The sequence below is a fragment of the Lepidochelys kempii genome, chromosome 5, assembly GCF_965140285.1.
Source record: "Lepidochelys kempii isolate rLepKem1 chromosome 5, rLepKem1.hap1, whole genome shotgun sequence".
Lineage (NCBI taxonomy): Eukaryota > Metazoa > Chordata > Testudines > Cheloniidae > Lepidochelys > Lepidochelys kempii.
In genome coordinates this window covers 76,898,043-76,920,686 of record NC_136384.1, presented here as the reverse complement: position 1 = coordinate 76,920,686, position 22,644 = coordinate 76,898,043, and the positions used below count along the sequence as shown (strand labels likewise).

The 22,644-nt window shown below is 41.6% G+C and overlaps 2 protein-coding genes across 3 annotated transcripts in view; both read right to left on the bottom strand.

Annotated features, from left to right (window-relative positions):
* The window catches only part of PRR16 (proline rich 16), a 236,361-nt gene that overhangs the window by 130,721 nt on the left and 82,996 nt on the right, over nt 1-22,644 (bottom strand). The gene's annotated exons all lie outside the window — the stretch shown is intronic.
* Nucleotides 16,817-18,551, bottom strand: LOC144930537 (myb/SANT-like DNA-binding domain-containing protein 7). The gene is made up of 2 exons (XM_078852670.1): nt 17,654-18,551; nt 16,817-17,065 (listed from the first exon to the last, which is right to left on the bottom strand). The coding sequence occupies exons 1-2, from the start codon at nt 18,210-18,212 to the stop codon at nt 16,980-16,982; spliced, it is 645 nt and encodes a 214-aa protein (XP_078708796.1). The 5' UTR covers nt 18,213-18,551; the 3' UTR covers nt 16,817-16,979.

Sequence of the window (22,644 nt, the reverse complement as noted above, 5' to 3'; positions counted from 1 at the left end):
TCTCCAAAAAAATTACACATACCCTAAAACAGAACACACTTAAGGCTCTGAATTCCCTGAACTGCCAGACTTTCCATATGAAGTTAGCATTTGTAAGCAAAAGAAATCCAAATTCCAAGGCATTGTGTTTGGATCACACACCCTACTAGCTCATTCAGAGAGCTGTTCCTGGTGAGGGAAGAAATATTTGGAAAATAAAACACTTAGGCTGGAGGCAGGTTGGTCTGACTTGTGGCTTTTCAGTTCTGACACTGGGTCCTCTGAGCCTCAAATCTGACTAACCTTAACAAAGTGTTATAATCTTAAAAGACCTGAGTCGTCCACATGCTAACTACAAATATTCTCCATCATAACAAAAAGGCACACACAGAACCTGTCACTATCAAAAACTACTAGGCCATATTTCCCACCTTTGTGGGCATTACAAGGGTAAGCAAACCCAGGGTATTAACCTGGACTAGGTAAGCCTCACCCTGGAAAAACCTCTTGGTAAATGTATCTTTCTTCTAAAACAATGCTATTGCTCATTCTTCATAGCAGACTAAAAACACCTACTGCACCTCATCAATAACCACGATTTTTATTTTCTAGAGTGGGCAAAACAGTGTGTCAGCTCCCTTATGAGTTCTGCTGAAAGAGGTAGCTAACAAGTACTGTTCCCTAAACAACACTGATATAGTTGATGATGCTCATGTACACAAAGTAGTAAGCAAGAGGCCTTAAAAATGTCAGTTGCACCAGTAAGAGCTCTCTGAATGAGCCATTAGGGTATGTGATCCAATTTACTAGTCAAAAATAGAAAATATCCTTACTATTGTTTCCTATTCACTTTGAATATTCTAAGATGATAGCATAATAGAGGATCATCAAAAAGAAAGTACCGGTACTTGAAAACATCTTGTACAAGTCAACTGCTTTTGGATGTTATTGTTACACAATATGTACAAAGAACATACTATGTAGACAGACATTTTCTAAATATGTGTTTATGTAATGTACATATGATTCACAGTAAATCTCTGTGTTCACAGGAGATTTTTCTTAACCTTATTTTGTAATCTTGAATTACAATGGAAATCAAGTTCCAGAAATGCTATCTCATGAAAAAAAAAATAAGATCAACCTCAAATGTTATGGTATTACATATGATTTTGGCCATATAACTTCCAGTAAAGCCAACAGGAACTTTACAACTAAACCTGCAAAATAACTTTAAAGTAGGTCCAATTTTGGTCTTAAACCCTACCATAATCCTTTCATTGTTTTGCTTGAGAATAGAAACATTTCAGGTGCTTATGCCATATCTTTACTTTTCACTGCTGCCAGTCAGAAAACAAAAAGTTGGAAAAGGTGAATGGGAACTTGGGAAAAATCAGGAGCATTTACCCTCTTTCCCCCAATTCAAACACTAGTTCCTTTCAAGATCTTTAAATCTTTCCTTTGGGTATTTGGAAACTAAAATGTAGAAGTCATAATTAGAGTTCTAAAGATGGTAAGGTCCTAGGAAATATGGATCAGAGCAGAGAAAGGAAAAGACAATATGATATTTTCAAGAGTATCACAAATTGAATTTGGGTAGTTGTTGAATTATTCTTCACTACTATTCTTGGGGATGTAAATATATTCTGTATTTGAGAAGGAAAAATGAATCCATTCAAGACAGCCCTACAAATTTCCTAAAAAGTCCTGCAATTCAATATTAATATCCCTGAAGAACAATATTTAAAATATACTATCCTTGAACTGATGAGCTGAAGGGACAAACAAATTGACAAATACAGATTTACTATAACTACTACCAGCTTCAGAACTGAAATGTCACCAGGAGCAAAAAATTTTTGGCTTGAAATCTTCAAAATTTATTTGGTCTTCATCTCAATGAAAATAGTTAAACGATACTGGCATTTTCCATGGCTCTCCTGAAACTGGAAGAATTTATTATCCATCATTTCCTAGATAGATGGATACTTTACAGCTATGTAGCCTGCATAGTTCCAGTTCTATGAGCATCAACCTATACTACTTCTACATCCCTGTTAAACAGGAGGGAAAAATGTTCCCCATGAAACTTTTAAAAGAAACCTTTATGAGAGAAAAATAAAAAAATAGAACTGAAAAACATCAGTGACCTTGATGGCTGCTTGCTTTAACCTCATCAAGAATTCACATCTGTTAAAAATAATGCTCAAATAAATTTGTTAGTCTCCAAGGTGCCACAAGTACTCCTTTTCTTTTGCGAATACAGACTAACACGGCTGCTACTCTGAAAACTGATCCTTCATAGAGTCACATATGGTATATCCTAGTACCATCCCAAATTATGAATTAGTTACATTCTCTGTAAATCAGTCTTCTATGTAAATGGTCAGACATTAAATGCTGATTTCTGCGAGGCATTTTTAAGCACAAGTAAGGAAGAATGTAATTTACTGACCCTACTGTAAATGAAATAATCCCTATAGATAATCCTGATTAGTAAGAAATTCATGAAACATTCAAGATATAACTATTTACACCTTGTATGTCTGAAGAAATCTTGAGCTATAAGTAATTTTAAAATACTGGACCAAATGTTTACTTTAAAGTCTGTGTATTCTCTAGTTTTCTTCAACTTTAGGAATATGCATGATGTGATGACAGCATTACTGTTACACCCAGTATGACTTTCCAGCAATGTCTCTATGAAAAAAAGGACAGGACTAAAGATATATTGTATGACTGATGTTTTAATTATTAGTATTGTGGTTTGTAATATTATCAACATGAAATGCTATATGATCTCAATATAACTGAAGTCTTTGTAAAACGGATGGAACGGATAGCCTCAAATTGTGAAAACTTTGCTCAAATCCAATAACTGAATTAATTAGCAGCTTATTTACACTGTATTGATCATAAGATATGTGTCGTGTTGAACATTATTTAACACATCATGGGATGAAGGAGGCTGACCTTTTCACCTATTTCCTGCTATCCTAGGTTGCCTGCAGCATTGCTTTCCCTGTTTCATTATCTGAGGAGGTGGAAGTAGGTTATGGAGCTTCCGTTAAAAAAAAACGAAAAAAAACCCAGAAACCTTTTAAAAAGAGTTTACTAATTTCAGATTTTCCAAAATATATTAACTAGAAGATAGGCTGAAGGCCTTAAAAGGGATGCCAGTGTATCTGGCAGCTTGTTCTCTGAAGTGTTTTTCTATTTGGCCTGAGGTCAGCTGTCAGTTTCTAAAATTAAAGACATGAACTTCTTGTCAAATAACATGCAGTAAATTAAATTTCTCCTGATGATTGCACGTTGTTATATAAGGCTTTTTAAGAAACCATGGGGAAAAAATAGATTGTAATATGAAGTTAGACCATCTACTATTTGCATATATCTTGTTTATCTAAAATTAAAAAAACTTCTTTTTAACAGCAAGATCAAAATACCTTGGTAAATCAGGCAGTTACACAAGAAACCTAAGGGGAAGGGAGAAAGCTGTAAGCTCAAAGAGCCATATAGAAAGTCAGATATTGTAGTCTCTTATGTATCCTTTCAATTTTATTGCATTTCTTGTGTATATTCAATTTTTTAAAGATTTATTTTTCTGAACTGTTCTGGTTAAAATGGTCCACTTTTGTATTCTAAATTGTCAAAGAATACCAGTGTACCGTTTCTGAACAGATTATTCTTCATTGACTCAATATTTTATATATGACTGAAATTAGTACTATAGTGCTGGATTATTCAGTATATAGCTCTTATAAATATCTGGCCTAACAGCGATCTCTAGAAGTGAACAGATTCTTGATACAGGAATCCCTAAGACAACACAGAGGCAAGAAATTCTTCCAAAAATCAAGTTTCCTAATAATAGAAAGCCTCCTTATAACACTTATTACATTAAACATGGATAACATACTGGGGGAAAGGTCACAGAGAAAGCAATGCTAAAATAATGCTGTCGCTATATATTGAAGTATCAGTGCTTAGTGGCTATAAAATAACTCAGCCATGTCAAGTATTAGCAGACTGAAACTTGGTACCACATACATGCAGACCCTGGAACAAAGCCCAAGAAAGCTGACCTTGTACAAGTGATCACTGTGGACCATGATAAACTGCATCCTCCCTTCCATACGTCCTACCCAGGTATACCCCCCATGGGTAAAGATGAACCTGTGACCTGTAATAGTTAATACCACTGCATGTTCACGTGGGCTTATGCTCAAATACATTTGTTAGTCTCTAAGGTGCCACAAGTACTCCTGTTCTTTTTTGCGAATGCAGACTAACATGGCTGCTACCCTGAAACCTTTAAAATTTCTGTTTGCAATTAATAAACATGGTATGTGAAGTGCTACATAAATTAAATAGCAAAAGCTGCAGTAAAACTAATTTGGCGAAAGATAAAGATGCGTCTAATAGTGATCACTTGAACTACATATGAACACTTGAACTGCACTGTCAGACAAATGAAATAAGAATTTAACAAAGCTATGATTAAACTTTAATCTACATTATAAAGATTACAGCATGGAGGGACCTTGTTTCAACATGATAGCTCCCTGGAATGGTAAAAACATGGTTCATTCTTGTAGCATACACAGGCCAAACCATGTTTTAATGGCAATGCTGAATTGAGCTACAGAGTTCAACTTTGCAGGGTTGAAGAGAACATTGTTACAATGCAGGTTTATTGTGTCTATAAAGCAAGACGGAACCATACTTTAACTATATTGGGGGAGTACCATGCTGTAACTAGATCCCACTCCACAGTAATTTTCTGTATACAGTCTATCTCAAAATACCTTAGCAGTAATTGCCACATATCAAAAAACAGAGGCAATATGCTGGGTATGCACTGCACGTGGGAAGTCCCTTTCATTATTTATTTCTCTCTTCCCCCCTCTAAATTTGGAGGCAGTTATTTCACCTCCATCTAAGATGCATCTCTGGAGTGTTAAAGTATTTAGCATTTAGTGTTAGTCACAAGCCTGATCACGCCTTAACTAACTGAAGCAGATACATTAATGCTGACAGGTGGGAAGAGGGTTTTGTGGTGAGCCTCTCCTGCCTTGAGTTTATGGCTCTGCTTCCCAGTCCTGTGTTGACAATATTTTAACAAAGTGCTCCCACAACATTTCTCCCCATAATCTATGATAAACTAATTTCAAAAATGACCATGTACATGCCAAGAGAAAGTGAGAGTATAGGGAATATACTTCCCCCTTGTACAAATATGCTTTTCCATAGTCATAACCAAGGTAATGGGTGCCACCATAGTTAGAATAGAACCTGGTAGAAATCAGCAAAGCTCCTTGGTCCAGTGAGTATACTGAAAGTGTAGTACAGTATTCAACACACATTTTAAAGCAGTAGATTCAGAAAAAGACTTTGAAGGGATGTAAGAATTTCTTTTCCCTGGAAATCTTTAGAAACATCTTTTGGATATTTACTACAATCTTCTTCATTGCCAAAAAAAAATCTTCAAAACTACTTTGGTGATTCACAGAGACAATTAATCTCTGGAAAGACAATTTAGCAGTATCCCAAAAGGGTGTGAACTCTGTCAGAGGCAGATAAATCATTCAAACCTTCCTCTCCATTGTGTGGCTGAATTTTAATAAAGACTTTCCAGGAACCCAAAATCACCTCTAGTACATCAGTGCTACATCTTTTAGTATATCAGAAGCTGGATATCAGACTTTTAATCTCATTACTATTATGTTTCATTTGGCTGTGGTCCAGCAGAGAGGTGTAACAGCCTCTAGGCATAGTTTACTGATCTGCATCTCAGTGTCTTAATTTATCTCACAGCCCTTTGTATGGAAACTTCATGTATTTGTTCTGAATTAAAGAGGAAAACACACTGTCCTGGAATGTGGTTATAGATCAGTTTTTTTAAAAGCTTCAGGGAGTTTTATTTAGTTATGATCCCAAACTGCTATTTCCTCAGAATGATTACATTGATTTAGCACAAGAACTTAATTCTGAAACATACTAGCTCAATGGTGTAAAGATCACAGTCTGTCTGCCACACATTCTAATAGCTCTAAATTAGAGACTTGGAACTTTATGAGCAGAACAATTGTCTGGGAACATAAAGACATCTTCCAGGTTGTGCCTTCTTCCTGTGTGTTTGCCCTAATTCTGTCCTTACCAAAGTTCTTTAGAGAGGTACAGTTGTCTCTGAATACATTACTGCATTCTCAAGGGACCTGACAAAGTAAGGTCTCTCACAGCTGATTGAAGCTGTTGTCTTAGACAGAACAGAATATTCATTTCAACGTGAAAAAAATGAAGTTGCAGAAATGATTGATTTGATTATTTACCTATTGTTAGAAGTCAATTTTACAGACTATTTGCATCCCGTCTGCATAGGTAGAAATACAGAAGCAGCAAATTCCTAAGTCCTCTTTTTCCTTAAAAAGAATTTGGAAACCTATTATACTAGTTACTACTTTATTGACCTCAGCTATGCTATTTCAACATATTAATGGATGAAGAAGTCAATGACCAGGTTAAATAAACTTAGACCTGGCCTCATTAGACCCTTACGTGTGAATAAGTGACACAAAGGGAAATGTTTTTACTTTTTAATTACTCATATGTACTTAACCTTCAATTCAGTTTAATGTAGATTTTAGCTGGAAATACACACGGTGACTAGACCAGACTGACTAGTAAGGCTAGGTGAAAATTTGGGGGCTGAAACTTTCTTTAGCAAAAAAAAAAAAAAAAAAACAGATTGGACAACACCAACATATTTTGTAAATGTGTGTTGGTTTCATAGAGCTGTTTTTGTCAAAAAAAAGTTGCAACATTTTCAAAATTAAACTTTGCAGGTAGAGGTGAGTTCTCATTTAGAAATGTCCTTTTTTAAATAAAAATGTAAAAAAAACAAACAAAAAACCCTAAATAAAGCATTTCATTTTGGGTCAAACAAAAGATTTCTCCCCAATTTTTTAGAATAGTCAATATAACAAAAAATCCATCATTTGCATCATTCTACTGCCTACTTACTTCCAGTAGCAAAGAGACTAAATATCTACAGTGTATTCACAGAATTGTATGTAGTAAAAAGAAAAGGAGTACTTGTGGCACCTTAGAGACTAACCAATTTATTTGAGCATAAGCTTTCGTGATGCATCCGATGAAGTGAGCTGTAGTTCACAAAAGCTTATGCTCAAATAAATTGGTTAGTCTCTAAGGTGCCACAAGTACTCCTTTTCTTTTTGCAAATACAGACTAACACGGCTGTTACTCTGAAACCTGTATGTAGTAAGGCTCCCCAATACAGCAGGAACAGGATTATTGATAGTTAGATACAAAATCTTCATTTGGGAGTTTCCTGCCTGGATCAGAAAACCACAAACAGAAAGTTGGCAAATTTGATGGTTGGGAAATCCTGGAAGGGATGTATGGGCAATAAATAACACATTATTCATTTCTCCCTTTGTACACCATAACAATACGTACTAAACCCTCATACATTGGTAAGTCGCTTATGACTATTGACTCCGCGCAGGGGAACTGCACCACTGAAGAGTCCAGTTGAACTCAAGTTGCTTATCTCTCAGGCAGTGAGAGCGGCTAAATGCTCTATTTTTTTATTGGTGTAACAGCTGTGGCCAAAATATTGAAACATCCATTCCTAATGTTAGGCTCCCAAATCCATATTTAGAAACCAAAAAGAAGCGGATTTTCAGAGGTCCAGAGAAATCCCAGCACACCTTGAAGATAACATGAGCTCCAGGTACTCAGCAATCTTGAAAAAACCTTGGGAAAAAAAAAATCAAGCATTTTTTCTGATATCAGAGCAAAATGACTCGGTGTTCAGATTTCAGAGTAACAGCCGTGTTAGTCTGTATTCGCAAAAAGAAAAGGAGTACTTGTGGCACCTTAGAGACTAACCAATTTATTTGAGCATAAGCTTTCGTGAGCTATAGCTCACTCACGAAAGCTTATGCTCAAATAAATTGGTTAGTCTCTAAGGTGCCACAAGTACTCCTTTTCTTTTCGGTGTTCAGAGTTTCTGAGTATCTGGAGCTCCCATTAACAGGGTTACTCGGCACCTCTGAAAATTGGTTTCTACATATGGATGTGAGAACCTAAATTTAGACACCCTAGTTTGAAAGTTTTAGTCACTACTATCATCATATTATCCAGGAGAAACAATTCAATAGCATGAGAGAGAAGGATTGGAATAATGCCAGCTCTTGATTTTTAAGAAAAATACATTGTGTATATAAAGAAGTGGTAAATACAAAGAAATTTCCCTAAGCATGTCTGCCAAAATGAATTTATCGAAGTAGCATTTGTAAAGGAAATATAGAAGAGCAGCAGTAAACAGCAACTACAGGGGAACCAATGTGATTTACAGAAGCAGTCAGACTTTCAGCCTCTCAGTTACTACAGAAGTGACTGGGAAAGTAGAATTCTTTGGGCTCCAGTATGCCTCTGTAAGAAAAGGACACAATGGCTGAGTGACAGAAGCACCAGCTGAATAAGAGTCTTTGACAGGCTTTTATGAAGCCAAACGAAGTTCCAGGGACTCAGCAACTTTCATAATTTTACCGAAAAACACTCAAAATTATCTGTGAACACAAAGGAAATCCTGTTCAACATACATTACTGACCTCATTTTCAGAGGTCAGGAACATCCACAAATCCCACTGAAGACAATGTCAGTTGTAGGTGCTCAGTACCTTTGAAAATTAGGCCATATTACAGTGGGTGTGCTTACACAGCTCAATCCAGTTTTTAGAGACTTAGATTTCAGTGATAACTCCTTATACTTAAAATGTGGTAGATCCCTACAACAGGCAATGTATAGAACCAAAATAAACTTAAGTGCACCCAACCATAAAAGTAAATTCTGTAATCCAAGGAGCTCTAGGGACAGCAGAAGCAGAAGAGTGGCACTTAAAGAATTTATTAATTGAATTCCAAGACATAATCTTTTCCCACTAGTGTGTATTTGCTGCTGATGGTAGGGATGATTCTATATATATTATTATTGACGTATATTTTGTATTCCACAATGTATCAATTTGCTACCAATGATTTTGTTATACAGCTATGACTTTCTGTTTAGTAGTTTATGGAGATTTCCAGAAACTAAACAATTTGATTAATATATCAGTTACATATCATATAGTTCATAGTGTATTTATAAAAACATAAGAATGGCCACACTGGGTCAGACCAATGGTCCATCTAGCCCAGTATCCAGTCTTCCAATGGCCAATGCCAGGTGCTTCATAGGGAATGAACAGAACAGGTAATCATCAAGTCATCCATCCCCTGTCACCCATTCCCCACTTCTGGCAAACAGAGGCTAGCAATTACGCTGTTGTATATTTTACATTTTATAGCATAAAGTTTTTGTATTTGAAAACTTGTTACTCTAAATTTAGAGGTCCTAGGAAGATTTTTTTTATATCGGTGTGGACAGAGTGTTTGCACCGGTTTGGCAGTAGTTAATCTCAGTGAACTTTTGTTCCTTTTCCTCTTTTCTTCAGTTAATCTGAAGCATACAGTTGAGGACAAAAGTAAATACATCTTTGCTTTCCAGAAGATAAATATTTCCTGGGGGGATCCGTGTTAAAGAACTAACCATGTCAATCTATTGTTCAATATTGGTAATGCTGAACAACTAGCACCTATCTTGAAAAGGGAAAAAATAAAATGTTACAAAACTTTCTCATATGAAATCAACTAACATAACTTACCAGCTGCACCCTTCTTCAGGAGATGAATGGTTGTTCCAAAATGATGAGAAGGATATTTCTGGTTTTCACTTTACTATTACATATATCTTTCATTTTTAATTGTTAAAATAATACAACATTGAGTAAGACCTTACAACAACCTCAATATGTGCACCAAGAGTTATTCTGCATTTCTTTCCCCGGATTTTTAGGCACATTTTTCATGATTACAATATTCTTCTCTGTCATTTATTTTCCCAGAACAGCTAATCTCAGATGCAGCATCTGGTTTTCAGAAGGGTCCTCTTGCCTTTCTACCAATTTCCAGGTGGGTGGTTCACTGCACAGAAATAGGCACTTTTGACATGGAGAAGAATGCAATAGCTCAACAATAATAGTTGATTTTTTTTTCCAGCAGAGCTTTGATGAGGATAACAATATAGTTTTCAGGAGTTTCTACATATAGAACTCAAGCCGATGATACTACATATAATTTGAAACAGCTGTGGAAGGCTTAAAATGTTGGGATTTCTGTCAAAATATACTTTCTTCCTTTGTACCTTTCCACTAAAAATCTGCTTTACTCTTTCTTTCTCTGATTAGAGGCTTTCACAAAAGCTCTAGCATCCTTTCTTGTACCTGATCCTCAGATTCAAATTTTCCTTGAAAGGCTGATGTTTAATTTTTAATCGAAATAAGCAAAAAAAAGAAGGTGGAAATTTCCAAAGGCACAAATGGGAATTAGGCTTCAATTTCCATGGACTTTCATTGGGAACAGGAAGCCTAACTCCCATTTGTGCCTTTGGAAATTTTCCCTGAAAGCTTTTTAATTTCTGGAAATTGTTAATGAATGTCTATTATATGCCAGCACCTCTAATGTCCACCTATTGTATGTTTTTTTGTAGCACATTAATATCTAAGCAATAAGGTCAGAGGGCTCATTCTACACTGTCCTTGTCAGTTGCTGCAGTCTTCCTTTCTCTGTCTGTTCATTCTCCTAGCTTATGATAAAGTGCCAGTGAGAATCTATCCTTTGTGTAATTAGTTCTTGGTTACAGGGTTTTGCAGACCAGATATCAAACATCTGTCAGTATATTTAGACATTGTGTGTGATCTTCACTTAAGATATCAATATACATGTCTGCTGTCTGTGGCAGCCCCACAACGACTCCAAAGTTTACATCTGAGGCCTTGGGTCTCTCTTGACCAGTTGACTCCCCATTATCTCTTTTTCACTCAACCATTCTCATCTGTTGGGACAATCAGTCAGCACTTCTGCCCCCAGCATTAAGAACCACATTCAAATTATAGTTGCGTGTTCAACAAAAGAGATACCACTCTAAAAGCAGCTACATGTTCGGGACAAAAAAAAAAAGGGAGAGGTGGGCACAATCCCCACCCCCACCCCTCCACCCCACCCCCCCACACACACACACGCACACAGGTCCAGGGCTCACACCCAATCCTGAGAGATCCACAGGAGTCCTATGTCTCCCCATTGCTCTGTCCCCATAAAGTTATTACATAAGCGTATTCAAGTTCACATAAGAGACCTGGCTAAAGAAGTGTTGATTTGATATGCTTAGGGATTTGCATATTTGGCAAGAAACGCAATTGGATAATCAGGTCTGGAAAGGCTAACCACAGCAAATCTCATATGAAATGCAGGTAACATTGAATCACAGACATGTAGGGCTGGAGGGGACCTCGAGAATTCAGCCAGTCCAGCCCCCTGAGCTTAGGCAGACTCAAGTATACCTAGACCAGTCCAAACTGTTCTTAAAAACCTTCAATGAAGGGGATTCCACAACCTCCCTTGGAAGCCTTGTTAACTCATATTTAGTTTGTGATCCACTATAACCACTAGATTCTTTTCAGGAGTATTACCATCTAGCCAGTTATTCCCCATTTTGTAGTTGTGCATTTGATTCTTCCTTCCTAAGTGAAGTATTTCACACTTACTATTGAATTTCATCTTGTTGAATTCAGACCAATTCTCCAATATGTCACGGTCAATTTGACTGTTAATCCTGTCCTCCCAAGTGCTAGCAACCCCTCCCAGCTTCGTGTTATTCACAAATGTTATAAGCATACTCTCCCTCTATTATCCATGTCATTAATGAAAATATAAAATAGTACGAGACCCAGGACTGACACCTGCAGGACCCAACTATATACACCTTCCTAATTTGACGGTGAACCATTGATAACTAGTTTTGAGAACATCTTTCAACCAGTTGTGCAACCACCTTATAGTAATTGTATCTAGACCACATTTTCCTAGGTTATAAAGATTTCATGAGGGAATGTGACAAAATCCTTACAAAAATCAAGAAACAACAAACCAAAAGGACTCCCCATTTTCAAGTACCTGCCACTCCATTTAAAATGAGAGAACAAGTCCTCCTTCCCCTAATCCAACACTCCCCTAGTGCCCTGACAGCCTGTCTCCATTGGAAGGGTATTGGAAAATGAAAACTTCTGATGTGCTTGTTTGCTCAAGGATATGAAATGTAAACTGTTGTATTCATTTCAAAGAGAAGAAGCTGCTATTCTGGGGGATGGTGGGAAGAAGGGGTCTACTTTGCAATGGTGAGAACCACAATGGAAAATAGCAGTATGACCCAAACAGAACTATCGAATAGGATTCTCATGGTCACCAGAACCTTGGAAATCCTCTTTGTGACACTGACACAAGTGGAAAAAATCCTGAGAGTCTCACAACAACAAACAGAAAAAGAATATATGTTACTGCTTGAGAGAAGTGAAACCATAAGCCAGTTACTTTGACAGAGCTCACATCTGTAAAAAATGGAACAGTATACTGTTGAAGATTGCTTTTTTTCCCTGAGATACTGTGATTCACAAAGAAGCCCAGGGCTCCTTGCCATCAAAATTATCTTTTTTCCTTAAAGTAAATTTTATTGATTCACAGTGACAGCCATAGCAAACCAAAACCGAAGCATCAATGTTTAACTTCCTACACATCCTAGTCCCACAAATTAAATGAACCAAACAAAAATATAAATTTCCACATATACTCACTTCATTTATCTGCACATCTATGAAGAATAGCCTGTTTATTCCTTATTAACACTCTCCAATCCTTCTGTCCCTCCAGTATCACTTAGGGTATGTCTACACTACGGAATAAGGTCGAATTTATAGAAGTCGTTTTTTTAGAAATCTGTTTTATATATTCGAGTGTGTGTCCCCACAGAAAATGCTTTAAGTGCATTAAGTGCATTAACTCGGCGGACCGCTTCCACAGTACCGAGGCTAGAGTCGACTTCCGGAGCGTTGCACTGTGGGTAGCTATCCCACAGTTCCCGCAGTCTCCGCTGCCCATTGGAATTCTGGGTTGAGATCCCAATGCCTGATGAGGCTAAAACATTGTCGCGGGTGGTTCTCGGTACATATCATCAGCCCCCGTTCCCTCCCTCCCTCCGTGAAAGCAAGGGCAGACAATCATTTCGTGCCTTTTTTCCTGAGTTACCTGTGCAGACGCCATACCACTGCAAGCATGGAGCCCGCTCAGGTAACCGTCACCCTATGTCTCCTGGGTGCTGGCAGACGCGATACGGCATTGCTACACAGAAGCAGCAACCCCTTGCCTTGTGGCAGCAGACGGTACAGTACGACTGGTAGCCGTCATCGTCATGTCCGAGGTGCTCCTGGACACGTCGGCTGGGAGCGCCTGGGCAGACATGGGTGCAGGGACTAAATTTGGAGTGACCTGACCAGGTCATTCTCTTTAGTCCTGCAGTCAGTCCTATTGAACCGTCTTATGGTGAGCGGGCAGGCGATACGGACTGCTAGCAGTCGTACTGTACCATCTTCTGCCGAGCAGCCATGAGATGTGGATGGCATGCAGTCCTTCTGCACCGTCTGCTGCCAGCCAAAGATGTAAAAGATAGATGGAGTGGATCAAAACAAGAAATAGACCAGATTTGTTTTGTACTCATTTGCTTCCCCCCCTCCCCTGTCTAGGGGACTCATTCTTCTAGATCACACTGCAGTCACTCACAGAGAAGGTGCAGCGAGGTAAATCTAGCCATGTATCAATCAGAGGCCAGGCTAACCTTCTTGTTCCAATAAGGACAATAACTTAGGTGCACCATTTCTTATTGGAACCCTCCGTGAAGTCCTGCCTGAAATACTCCTAGATGTAAAGCCACCCCCTTTGTTGATTTTAGCTCCCTGAAGCCAACCCTGTAAGCGCCCCTCCCGGCGTCAGAGCAACGGCAAACAATCGGGCATCTGAGAATGCTGTCCAGAGCAGTCACAATGGAGCACTCTGATGGGGCTAAAACATTGTCGCAGGTGGTTCTGGGTACGTATCGTCAGGCCCCCGTTCCCTCCCTCCCTCCGTGAAAGCAAGGGCAGACAATCATTTCGCGCCTTTTTTCCTGAGTTACCTGTGCAGACGCCATACCACGGCAAGCATGGAGCCCGCTCAGGTAACCGTCACCCTATGTCTCCTGGGTGCTGGCAGACGCGGTACGGCTTTGCTGCACAGTAGCAGCAACCCATTGCCTTCTGGCAGCAGACGGTGCAATACGACTGGTAGTCGTCCTCGTCATGTCCAATGTCCTCCTGGCCACGTCGGCTGAGAGCGCCTGGGCAGACATGGGCGTTGGGACTAAATTTGGAGTGACTTGACCAGGTCATTCTCTTTAGTCCTGCAGTCAGTCCTATTGAACCGTCTTATGGTGAGCGGGCAGGCGATACGGACTGCTAGCAGTCGTACTGTACTATCTTCTGCCAGGCAGGCAAGAGATGAGGATTGCTAGCAGTCGTACTGTACCATCTTCTGCCGAGCAGCCATGAGATGTGGATGGCATGCAGTCCTTCTGCACCGTCTGCTGCCAGCCAAAGATGTAAAAGATAGATGGAGTGGCTTAGAACAAGAAATAGACCAGATTTGTTTTGTACTCATTTGCCTCCTCCCCTGTCTAGGGGACTCATTCCTCTAGATCACACTGCAGTCACTCACAGAGAAGGTGCAGCGAGGTAAATCTAGCCATGTATCAATCAGAGGCCAGGCTAACCTCCTTGTTCCAATAAGAACGATAACTTAGCTGCACCATTTCTTATTGGAACCCTCCGTGCAGTCCTGCCTGAAATACTCCTTGATGTACAGGCACCCCCTTTGTTGATTTTAACTCCCTGAAGCCAACCCTGTAAGCCGTGTCGTCAGTCGCCCCTCCCTCCATCAGAGCAACGGAAGACAATCGTTCCGCGCCTTTTTTCTGTGCGGACGCCATACCAAGGCAAGCATGGAGGCCACTCAGCTCACTTTGGCAATTAGGAGCACATTAAACACCACACGCATTATCCAGCAGTATATGCAACACCAGAACCTGGCAAAGCGATACCGGGCGAGGAGGCGACGTCAGCGCGGTCACGTGAGTGATCAGGACATGGACACAGATTTCTCTGAAAGCATGGGCCCTGCCAATGCATGCATCATGGTGCTAATGGGGCAGGTTCATGCTGTGGAACGCCGATTCTGGGCTCGGGAAACAAGCACAGACTGGTGGGACCGCATAGTGTTGCAGGTCTGGGACGATTCCCAGTGGCTGCGAAACTTTCGCATGCGTAAGGGCACTTTCATGGAACTTTGTGACTTGCTTTCCCCTGCCCTGAGGCGCATGAATACCAAGATGAGAGCAGCCCTCACAGTTGAGAAGCGAGTGGCGATAGCCCTGTGAAAGCTTGCAACGCCAGACAGCTACCGGTCAGTTGGGAATCAATTTGGAGTGGGCAAATCTACTGTGGGGGCTGCTGTGATGCAAGTAGCCCACGCAATCAAAGATCTGCTGATATCAAGGGTAGTGACCCTGGGAAATGTGCAGGTCATACTGGATGGCTTTGCTGCAATGGGATTCCCTAACTGTGGTGGGGCCATAGATGGAACCCATATCCCTATCTTGGCACCGGAGCACCAAGCCGCCGAGTACATAAACCGCAAGGGGTACTTTTCAATAGTGCTGCAAGCTCTGGTGGATCACAAGGGACGTTTCACCAACATCAACGTGGGATGGCCGGGAAAGGTACATGACGCTTGCATCTTCAGGAACTCTGGTCTGTTTCAAAAGCTGCTGGAAGGGACTTTATTCCCAGACCAGAAAATAACTGTTGGGGATGTTGAAATGCCTATAGTTATCCTTGGGGACCCAGCCTACCCCTTAATGCCATGGCTCATGAAGCCGAACACAGGCAACCTGGACAGTAGTCAGGAGCTGTTCAACTACAGGCTGAGCAAGTGCAGAATGGTGGTAGAATGTGCATTTGGACGTTTAAAGGCGTGCTGGCGCAGTTTACTGACTCGGTTAGACCTCGGTGAAACCAATATTCCCACTGTTATTACTGCTCGCTGTGTGCTCCACAATATCTGTGAGAGTAAGGGGGAGACGTTTATGGCGGGGTGGGAGGTTGAGGCAAATCTCCTGGCTGCTGGTTACGCGCAGCCAGACACCAGGGCGGTTAGAAGAGCACAGGAGGGCGTGGTACGCATCAGAGAAGCTTTGAAAACCAGTTTCATGACTGGCCAGGCTACGGTGTGAAAGTTCTGTTTGTTTCTCCTTGATGAAACCCCCCGCCCCTTGGTTCACTCTACTTCCCTGTAAGCTAACCACCCGCCCCTCCTCCCTTCAATCACCGCTTGCAGAGGCAATAAAGTCATTGTTGCTAAACATTCATGCATTCTTTATTCATTCATCACACAAATAGGGGGATGACTACCAAGGTAGCCCAGGAGGGGTGGTGGAGGAGGGAAGGAAAATGCCACACAGCACTTTAAGCACAGCACTTTAAAAGTTTACAACTTTAAAATTTATTGAATGACAGCCTTCTTTTTTTTGGGCAATCCTCTGTGGGGAGTGGCTGGTTGGCCGGAGGCCCCCCCACCGCGTTCTTGGGCGTCTGGGTGTGGAGGCTATGGAACTTGGGGAGGAGGGCGGTTGGTTACAGACGGGCTGCAGTGGCAGTCTGTGCTCCAGCTGCCTTTGCTGCAGCTCAACCATACACTGGAGCATACTGGTTTGGTCCTGCAGGAGCCTCAGCATTGAATCCTGCCTCCTCTCATCACGCTGCCACCACATTTGAGCTTCAGCCCTGTCTTCAGCCCGCCACTTACTCTCTTCAGCCCGCCACTTACTCTCTTCAGCCCGCCACGTCTCCTCCCGGTCATTTTGTGCTTTCCTGCACTCTGACATTATTTGCCTCCACGCATTCGTCTGTGCTCTGTCAGTGTGGGAGGACAGCATGAGCTCGGAGAACATTTCATCGCGAGTGCGTTTTTTTTTTCTTTCTAAGCTTCACTAGCCTCTGGGAAGGAGAAGATCCTGTGATCATTGAAACACATGCAGCTGGTGGAGAAAAAAAAAGGGACAGCGGTTTTTAAAAAGACACATTTTATAAAACAGTGGCTACAGTCTTTCAGGGTAAACCTTGCTGTTAACATTACATACATAGCACACGTGCTTTCGTTACAAGGTCCCATTTTGCCTCCTCCCACCGCGTGACTACCCCCCCAACCTTCCCCCCTCCCTGTGGCTAACAGCAGGGAACATTTCTGTTTAGCCAAAGGCAAACAGCCCAGCAGGAATGGGCTCCTCTGAGTGTCCCCTGAAGAAAAGCACTCTATTTCAACCAGGTGACCATGAATTATATCTCACTCTCTGGAGGATAACACAGAGAGATAAAGAACGGATGTTGTTTGAATGCCAGCAAACATACACTGCAATGCTGTGTTCTACAATGTTTCCCGAGTACGTGTTACTGGCCTGGAGTGGTAAAGTGTCCTACCATGAAGGACGCAGTAAGGCTGCCCTCCCCAGAAACCTTTTGCAAAGGCTTTAGGACTACATCTAGGAGAACCGCAAATGCCAGGGCAAAGTAATCCTTTCACATGCTTGCTTTTAAACCATGTATAGTATTTTAAAAGGTACACTCACCAGAGGTCCCTTCTCCGCCTGCTGGGTCCAGGAGGCAGCCTTGGGTGGGTTCGGGGGGTACTGGCTCCAGGTCTAGGGTGAGAAACAGTTCCTGGCTGTCGGGAAAACCGGTTTCTCCGCTTGCTTGCTGTGAGCTATCTTCTTCGTCCCCAAAACCTGCTTCCGTATTGCCTCCATCTCCATTGAAGGAGTCAAACAACACGGCTGGGGTAGTGGTGGCTGAACCCCCTAAAATGGCATGCAGCTCATCATAGAAGCGGCATGTTTGGGGCTCTGACCCAGAGCAGCTGTTCGCCTCTCTGGTTTTCTGGTAGGCTTGCCTCAGCTCCTTCAGTTTCACGCGGCACTGCTTCGGGTCCCTGTTATGGCCTCTGTCCTTCATGCCCTGGGAGATTTTCACAAAGGTTTTGGCATTTCGAAAACTGGAACGGAGTTCTGATAGCACGGATTCCTCTCCCCAAACAGCGATCAGATCCCGTACCTCCCGTTCGGTCCATGCTGGAGCTCTTTTGCGATTCTGGGACTCCATCATGGTCATCTGTGCTGATGAGCTCTGCATGGTCACCTGCAGCTTGCCACGCTGGCCAAACAGGAAATGAGATTCAAAAGTTCACGGTTCTTTTCCTGTCTACCTGGCCAGTGCATCTGAGTTGAGAGTGCTGTCCAGAGCGGTCATAATGGAGCACTCTGGGATAGCTCCCGGAGGCCAATACCATCGAATTGTGTCCACAGTACCCCAAATTCGAGCCGGCAACGTCGATTTAAGCGCTAATCCACTTGTCAGGGGTGGAGTAAGGAAATCGATTTTAAGAGCCCTTTAAGTCGAAATAAAGGGCTTCATTGTGTGGACGGGTGCAGGTTTACATCAATTTAACGCTGCTAAATTCGACCTAAAGTCCTAGTGTAGACCAGGGCTTAGTGTGTTCTCCTGAGACATTTCAAAAGGAAAATACCACCACTATTTCACAACTAAATGACAGAAAATCTCCCACACTAGACTTAGGATAGTTTTTTGTTTTCTGTAGAAGACAGTTCAGGTAAGGCCTCCTTGCCTCATGAAAAAGTCTTTCGTCTCCACCAGTGTTTCTGGTCAGTGAAGGCCTCCTTTCACATAGAACAGAATGGGCTAGATCCCAGAACATCCCTAGGCCTCACTCTTACACTCTGATATACGTTGGTGGACTGCTGTGCATATGCAGAACGTTGTTGACTTCAGTGGGTCTCCAGGTGAGTGCAGCTGTCTACCTGTGCACATCACAACACAGAACTGGGGCCCAAGTATGGCAAGGTGGTGTGATATATAATCTATCAGCTATTTTATATTGAGATCCCTGTATATCTGTTGTGTCAGGAATTTCATGACTATTCAATAAGATCTTACACCCTGCACCACCTGTAATTTGTTCTCTGCACAATATCTCCCAGGTGTTTCTGATTCACTCTCCCAGAGGCATAAAGAGAAATTTATATAGGAGATAAATAAAGTCTAATTAGACGAGACATACTGAAGATTACTTCCACTGAAGTTTTTAGTTCAACATTTTGAATAAAATATTAAATATCCCTGAATAAGCAACAAAATTAGCATAGGGAAGATTAGAGGTGTACTGAACATCCCTCTACGAATGCAAATGCACAGTAAAATAATTGTTAATATATTTAATCCCTCCAAGGTTCAAAAATAGGGCTAGCCAAGTTTGAGGAAATGTACAATTAACGTAAGTAGGCCACAATGGTGAGAAATCTAAAGACTTCGCCATCAAATTACATCTTCAAGTGCATATAAGGGTCGTGATTAAAAGATAAGAGATGATTTGTTTGAGGATGTGTGCATCCAGTAAGAAAGACAATGGAATAATCAGGCCTAGAGAAGCCAACCCCTCTTCAATGCAAAGTGAAATGTAATTGCCCATCTCACTCAGCTAGTATACCATGAAACTAACTTGACATAAAATACTATAGTGTCTGACACAAAGAAATGTAATGGCTGCCTTCATTTTAGACCTCTTAAAATTTTATAGGCACATGTGTGGGCATCCGCCATGCCAGATGAAGTGAGAAAACAAGCCCTCCAAGTCAGATACCTCCCACTTGGATAGAATGAGGGGAAGCACTCACAGTAAATATAGTACTTTAGGGAATATTGTCATTTTAATTACGTTAATCATATCTACTTGAGAGAGGGAGGAGGAACCAGCTCAATAACAAGCTTTGATTTTGACACAAGGTGAATAAAAGTTACTAGAGTATAGAGCAAAGGAGAAAACGACTGCTTGGACAAAAAGATCCAGCTAATACTGCTAATTTATCAAAACCCATTTTAAAACCAGAAATTTTTCTATAGTGGTTTACTGAGGAAATTAAATTTAGGTTTAATATTTATGAGCAGACATAACACAAGCATATCACCAGTAACTCCATCCACCTGAATGCCCAGAATGAACTCTGAAGAGAGCCTGTAGTTTTATAAAACAGGACAAAGAATAAGGTAGAAAGCAGTCATACCTGCCTTGTCACCCTCTTTGCAGTAAAATAATTAGAGTACAAATTATTTGATTACAACACTATCTGCAGGAAAAGTCCACAAAATCTGAACCCATCTGAGGACATTTCTTCCCACACCAAATCTGTGAAGAACCTATGGGGCAGTGTAACCGGGGGCAGACTCACTTGGCGGCGCCTCCTGCTGGGCGTCCTTGGGAATTAGCTCACCGGCCTCCGGAGCGCCCTCTGCCATCTGGTGAGCTGCCTGTCACTGGCCCCTGTGTCCCTCCCGGACCCGGTGTCTCTTTGTCTGGGGTGCTGCCCCTCTGGTAGTAACCCCTCAGTCTCAGGGTCTCCCCAGACAGGGGAGACCCCCAACCACTGTCCCCACTTCACCTCATTCTTGGCTATTGCCAATCCTCACTTAGCCCCGCGCCCTGGGCAGACTGCAGTGTATTAGCCACTCATCACAGGTGAAGGGGTTTGGATTTGCTGCCTCTGCCTACTGTGGGCTGCCCCCTGCAACCCTAGTACCTATTTGGCCTTACTCTTGGTCAACAGCCTGAGGGGTTTCCAGGCCGGAGCTCCCCAGCCCCTCTGGCCTTCCCCCAGCCCTGTTACACCTCAAGTATTCTCTCAAGCTCCCCAGAAGCCAGGCCCTTCTCCCCCTAGAGAGAGAGCGAGAAACTACTCCTGGCTGCCCTGGCCTTATACAGGACAGCTGCTGCCTGACTGGGGTGTGGCCCAGCTGCGGCCACTTCTCCAATCAGCCCAGTTTCTAATCCACAGCCCCAGCCCTCTTCAGGGCTGTTCTAAACCCCTCAGGGCAGGAATAGGTGTCTACCCTGCTACAGGCAGTATTCAACTCCACCAAACCTCCACCTCCAGAGAAACCACCAAAGCTTGGGGGCAGCAGGTCTTCCAGAGCTGGAGGGCCAGAATGTGCAGCCAGCTGCTGACATCATAGAATCAAAGGACTGCAAGGGATCTCAAGTGGTCATCTAGTCCAGTCTCCTACACTCATGCCAGGACTAAGTATTATCTAGACCATTCCTGACAGATGTTTGTGTAACCTGCTCTTACAAATCTCCAGTGACGAAGATTCCACAACCTCCCTAGGCAATTTATTCCAGTTCTTAACCACCCTGACAGGAAGTTTTTCCTAATGTCCAACCTAAACCTCCCTTGCTGCAATTTAAGCCCATTGCTTCTTGTCCTATCCTCAGAGGAACAACAATTTTTCTCCCTCCTCCGTTTATGTACTCCTCCCTCCTCCTTTTATGTACTTGCAAACTTACGTCCCCTCTCAGTCTTCCCTTTTCCAGACTAAACCCAATTTTTTCAATCTACCCTCACAGGTCATGTTTAATCATTTTTGTGGCTCTTCTCTGGGACTTTCTCCAATTTGTCCACATCTTTCCTGAAATGTGGTGCCCAGAACTGGACACAATACTCCAGCTGAGGCCTAATCAGCATGGAATAGAGCGGAAGAATGCCCTCTCGTGTCTTGCTTACAGCAATCCTGCTAATACATCCAAGAATGATGTTTGCTTTTTTTGCAACAGTGTTACACTGTTGACTCATATTTAGCTTGTAGTCCACTATAACCCCCCAGATTCCTTTCCGCAGTACTCCTTCCTAGGCAGTCATTCCCCATTTTGTATGTGTGCAACTGATTGTTCCATCCTATGTGCAGTACTTTGCATTTTTCCTTACTGAATTTCATTCTATTCACTTCAGACCATTTCTCCAGTTTGTCCAGATCATTTTGAACTATAATCCTATCCTCGAAAGCACATCATGCATGAGTGGAAGCCAAGGGCATAGCCAGTCTGAACTAGTTTAACCAAAGAAAGAGGACAGGATTCAAGCAAGAGGCTAAAATTTTAGACAGGTTCCTTATTGTCTGATGTTCAGTTGGAAATGGTATGTGGTAAGAGCTACTGCATTCAGAATCCATTCCATGTAGTTGTATTAAAGTAGTATGAGCTGTCGTAGCTTGATTCCCTGAGAAAGTTTCATCAATTTAAGTTGTGGTTTTAAACTGATTTACATAAGCCAGTACAAACCTCTGTGTGAACAGGTTTATTTCAATGTATCTTACTTTTATATGGAATCTGTTTCAGCCACCCTGAAATAAGCCACTCAAGCTGAAATAAGAGTGTTCACACAGAAATTTGTGCCTGTTTAACTAAACTGGTTTATAAACTTTGTGATTACAAGGCCTCAGATGAATGGGGAAGAGATCCCCAATAAATGGTTGATCATGTATTTTGCTTAAGACAAAGGTGGCACCAACAGCTTGGAGAGCGCTTCTCCAAACCCAAAGGAGCCTTTGCTCTACCGACTTTGAGCCGTCAGTTGCAGAGAACTTGCTCCAACCAGAAAGATTTATTAATTTATTTCCTCTACTAAGGGTTCAAAAATCCTTTAATTTTTGGGAAAAAGCTTTGAATTATTTGTGAAGAATAGAGGGGTGTTTTTGTTTGTTTAAAAAAACTCAGCAG

Bases quoted from the DNA above. Each gene is read 5' to 3' on its own strand.
- LOC144930537 (XM_078852670.1), bottom strand. From the start codon at position 18,212: ATGCAGAGCTCATCAGCACAGATGACCATGATGGAGTCCCAGAATCGC. The intron at 17,066-17,653 runs GTGAGTGTACCT...TTTCTCCACCAG, and splicing joins AGGCGGAGAAGGGACCTCTG to CTGCATGTGTTTCAATGATC.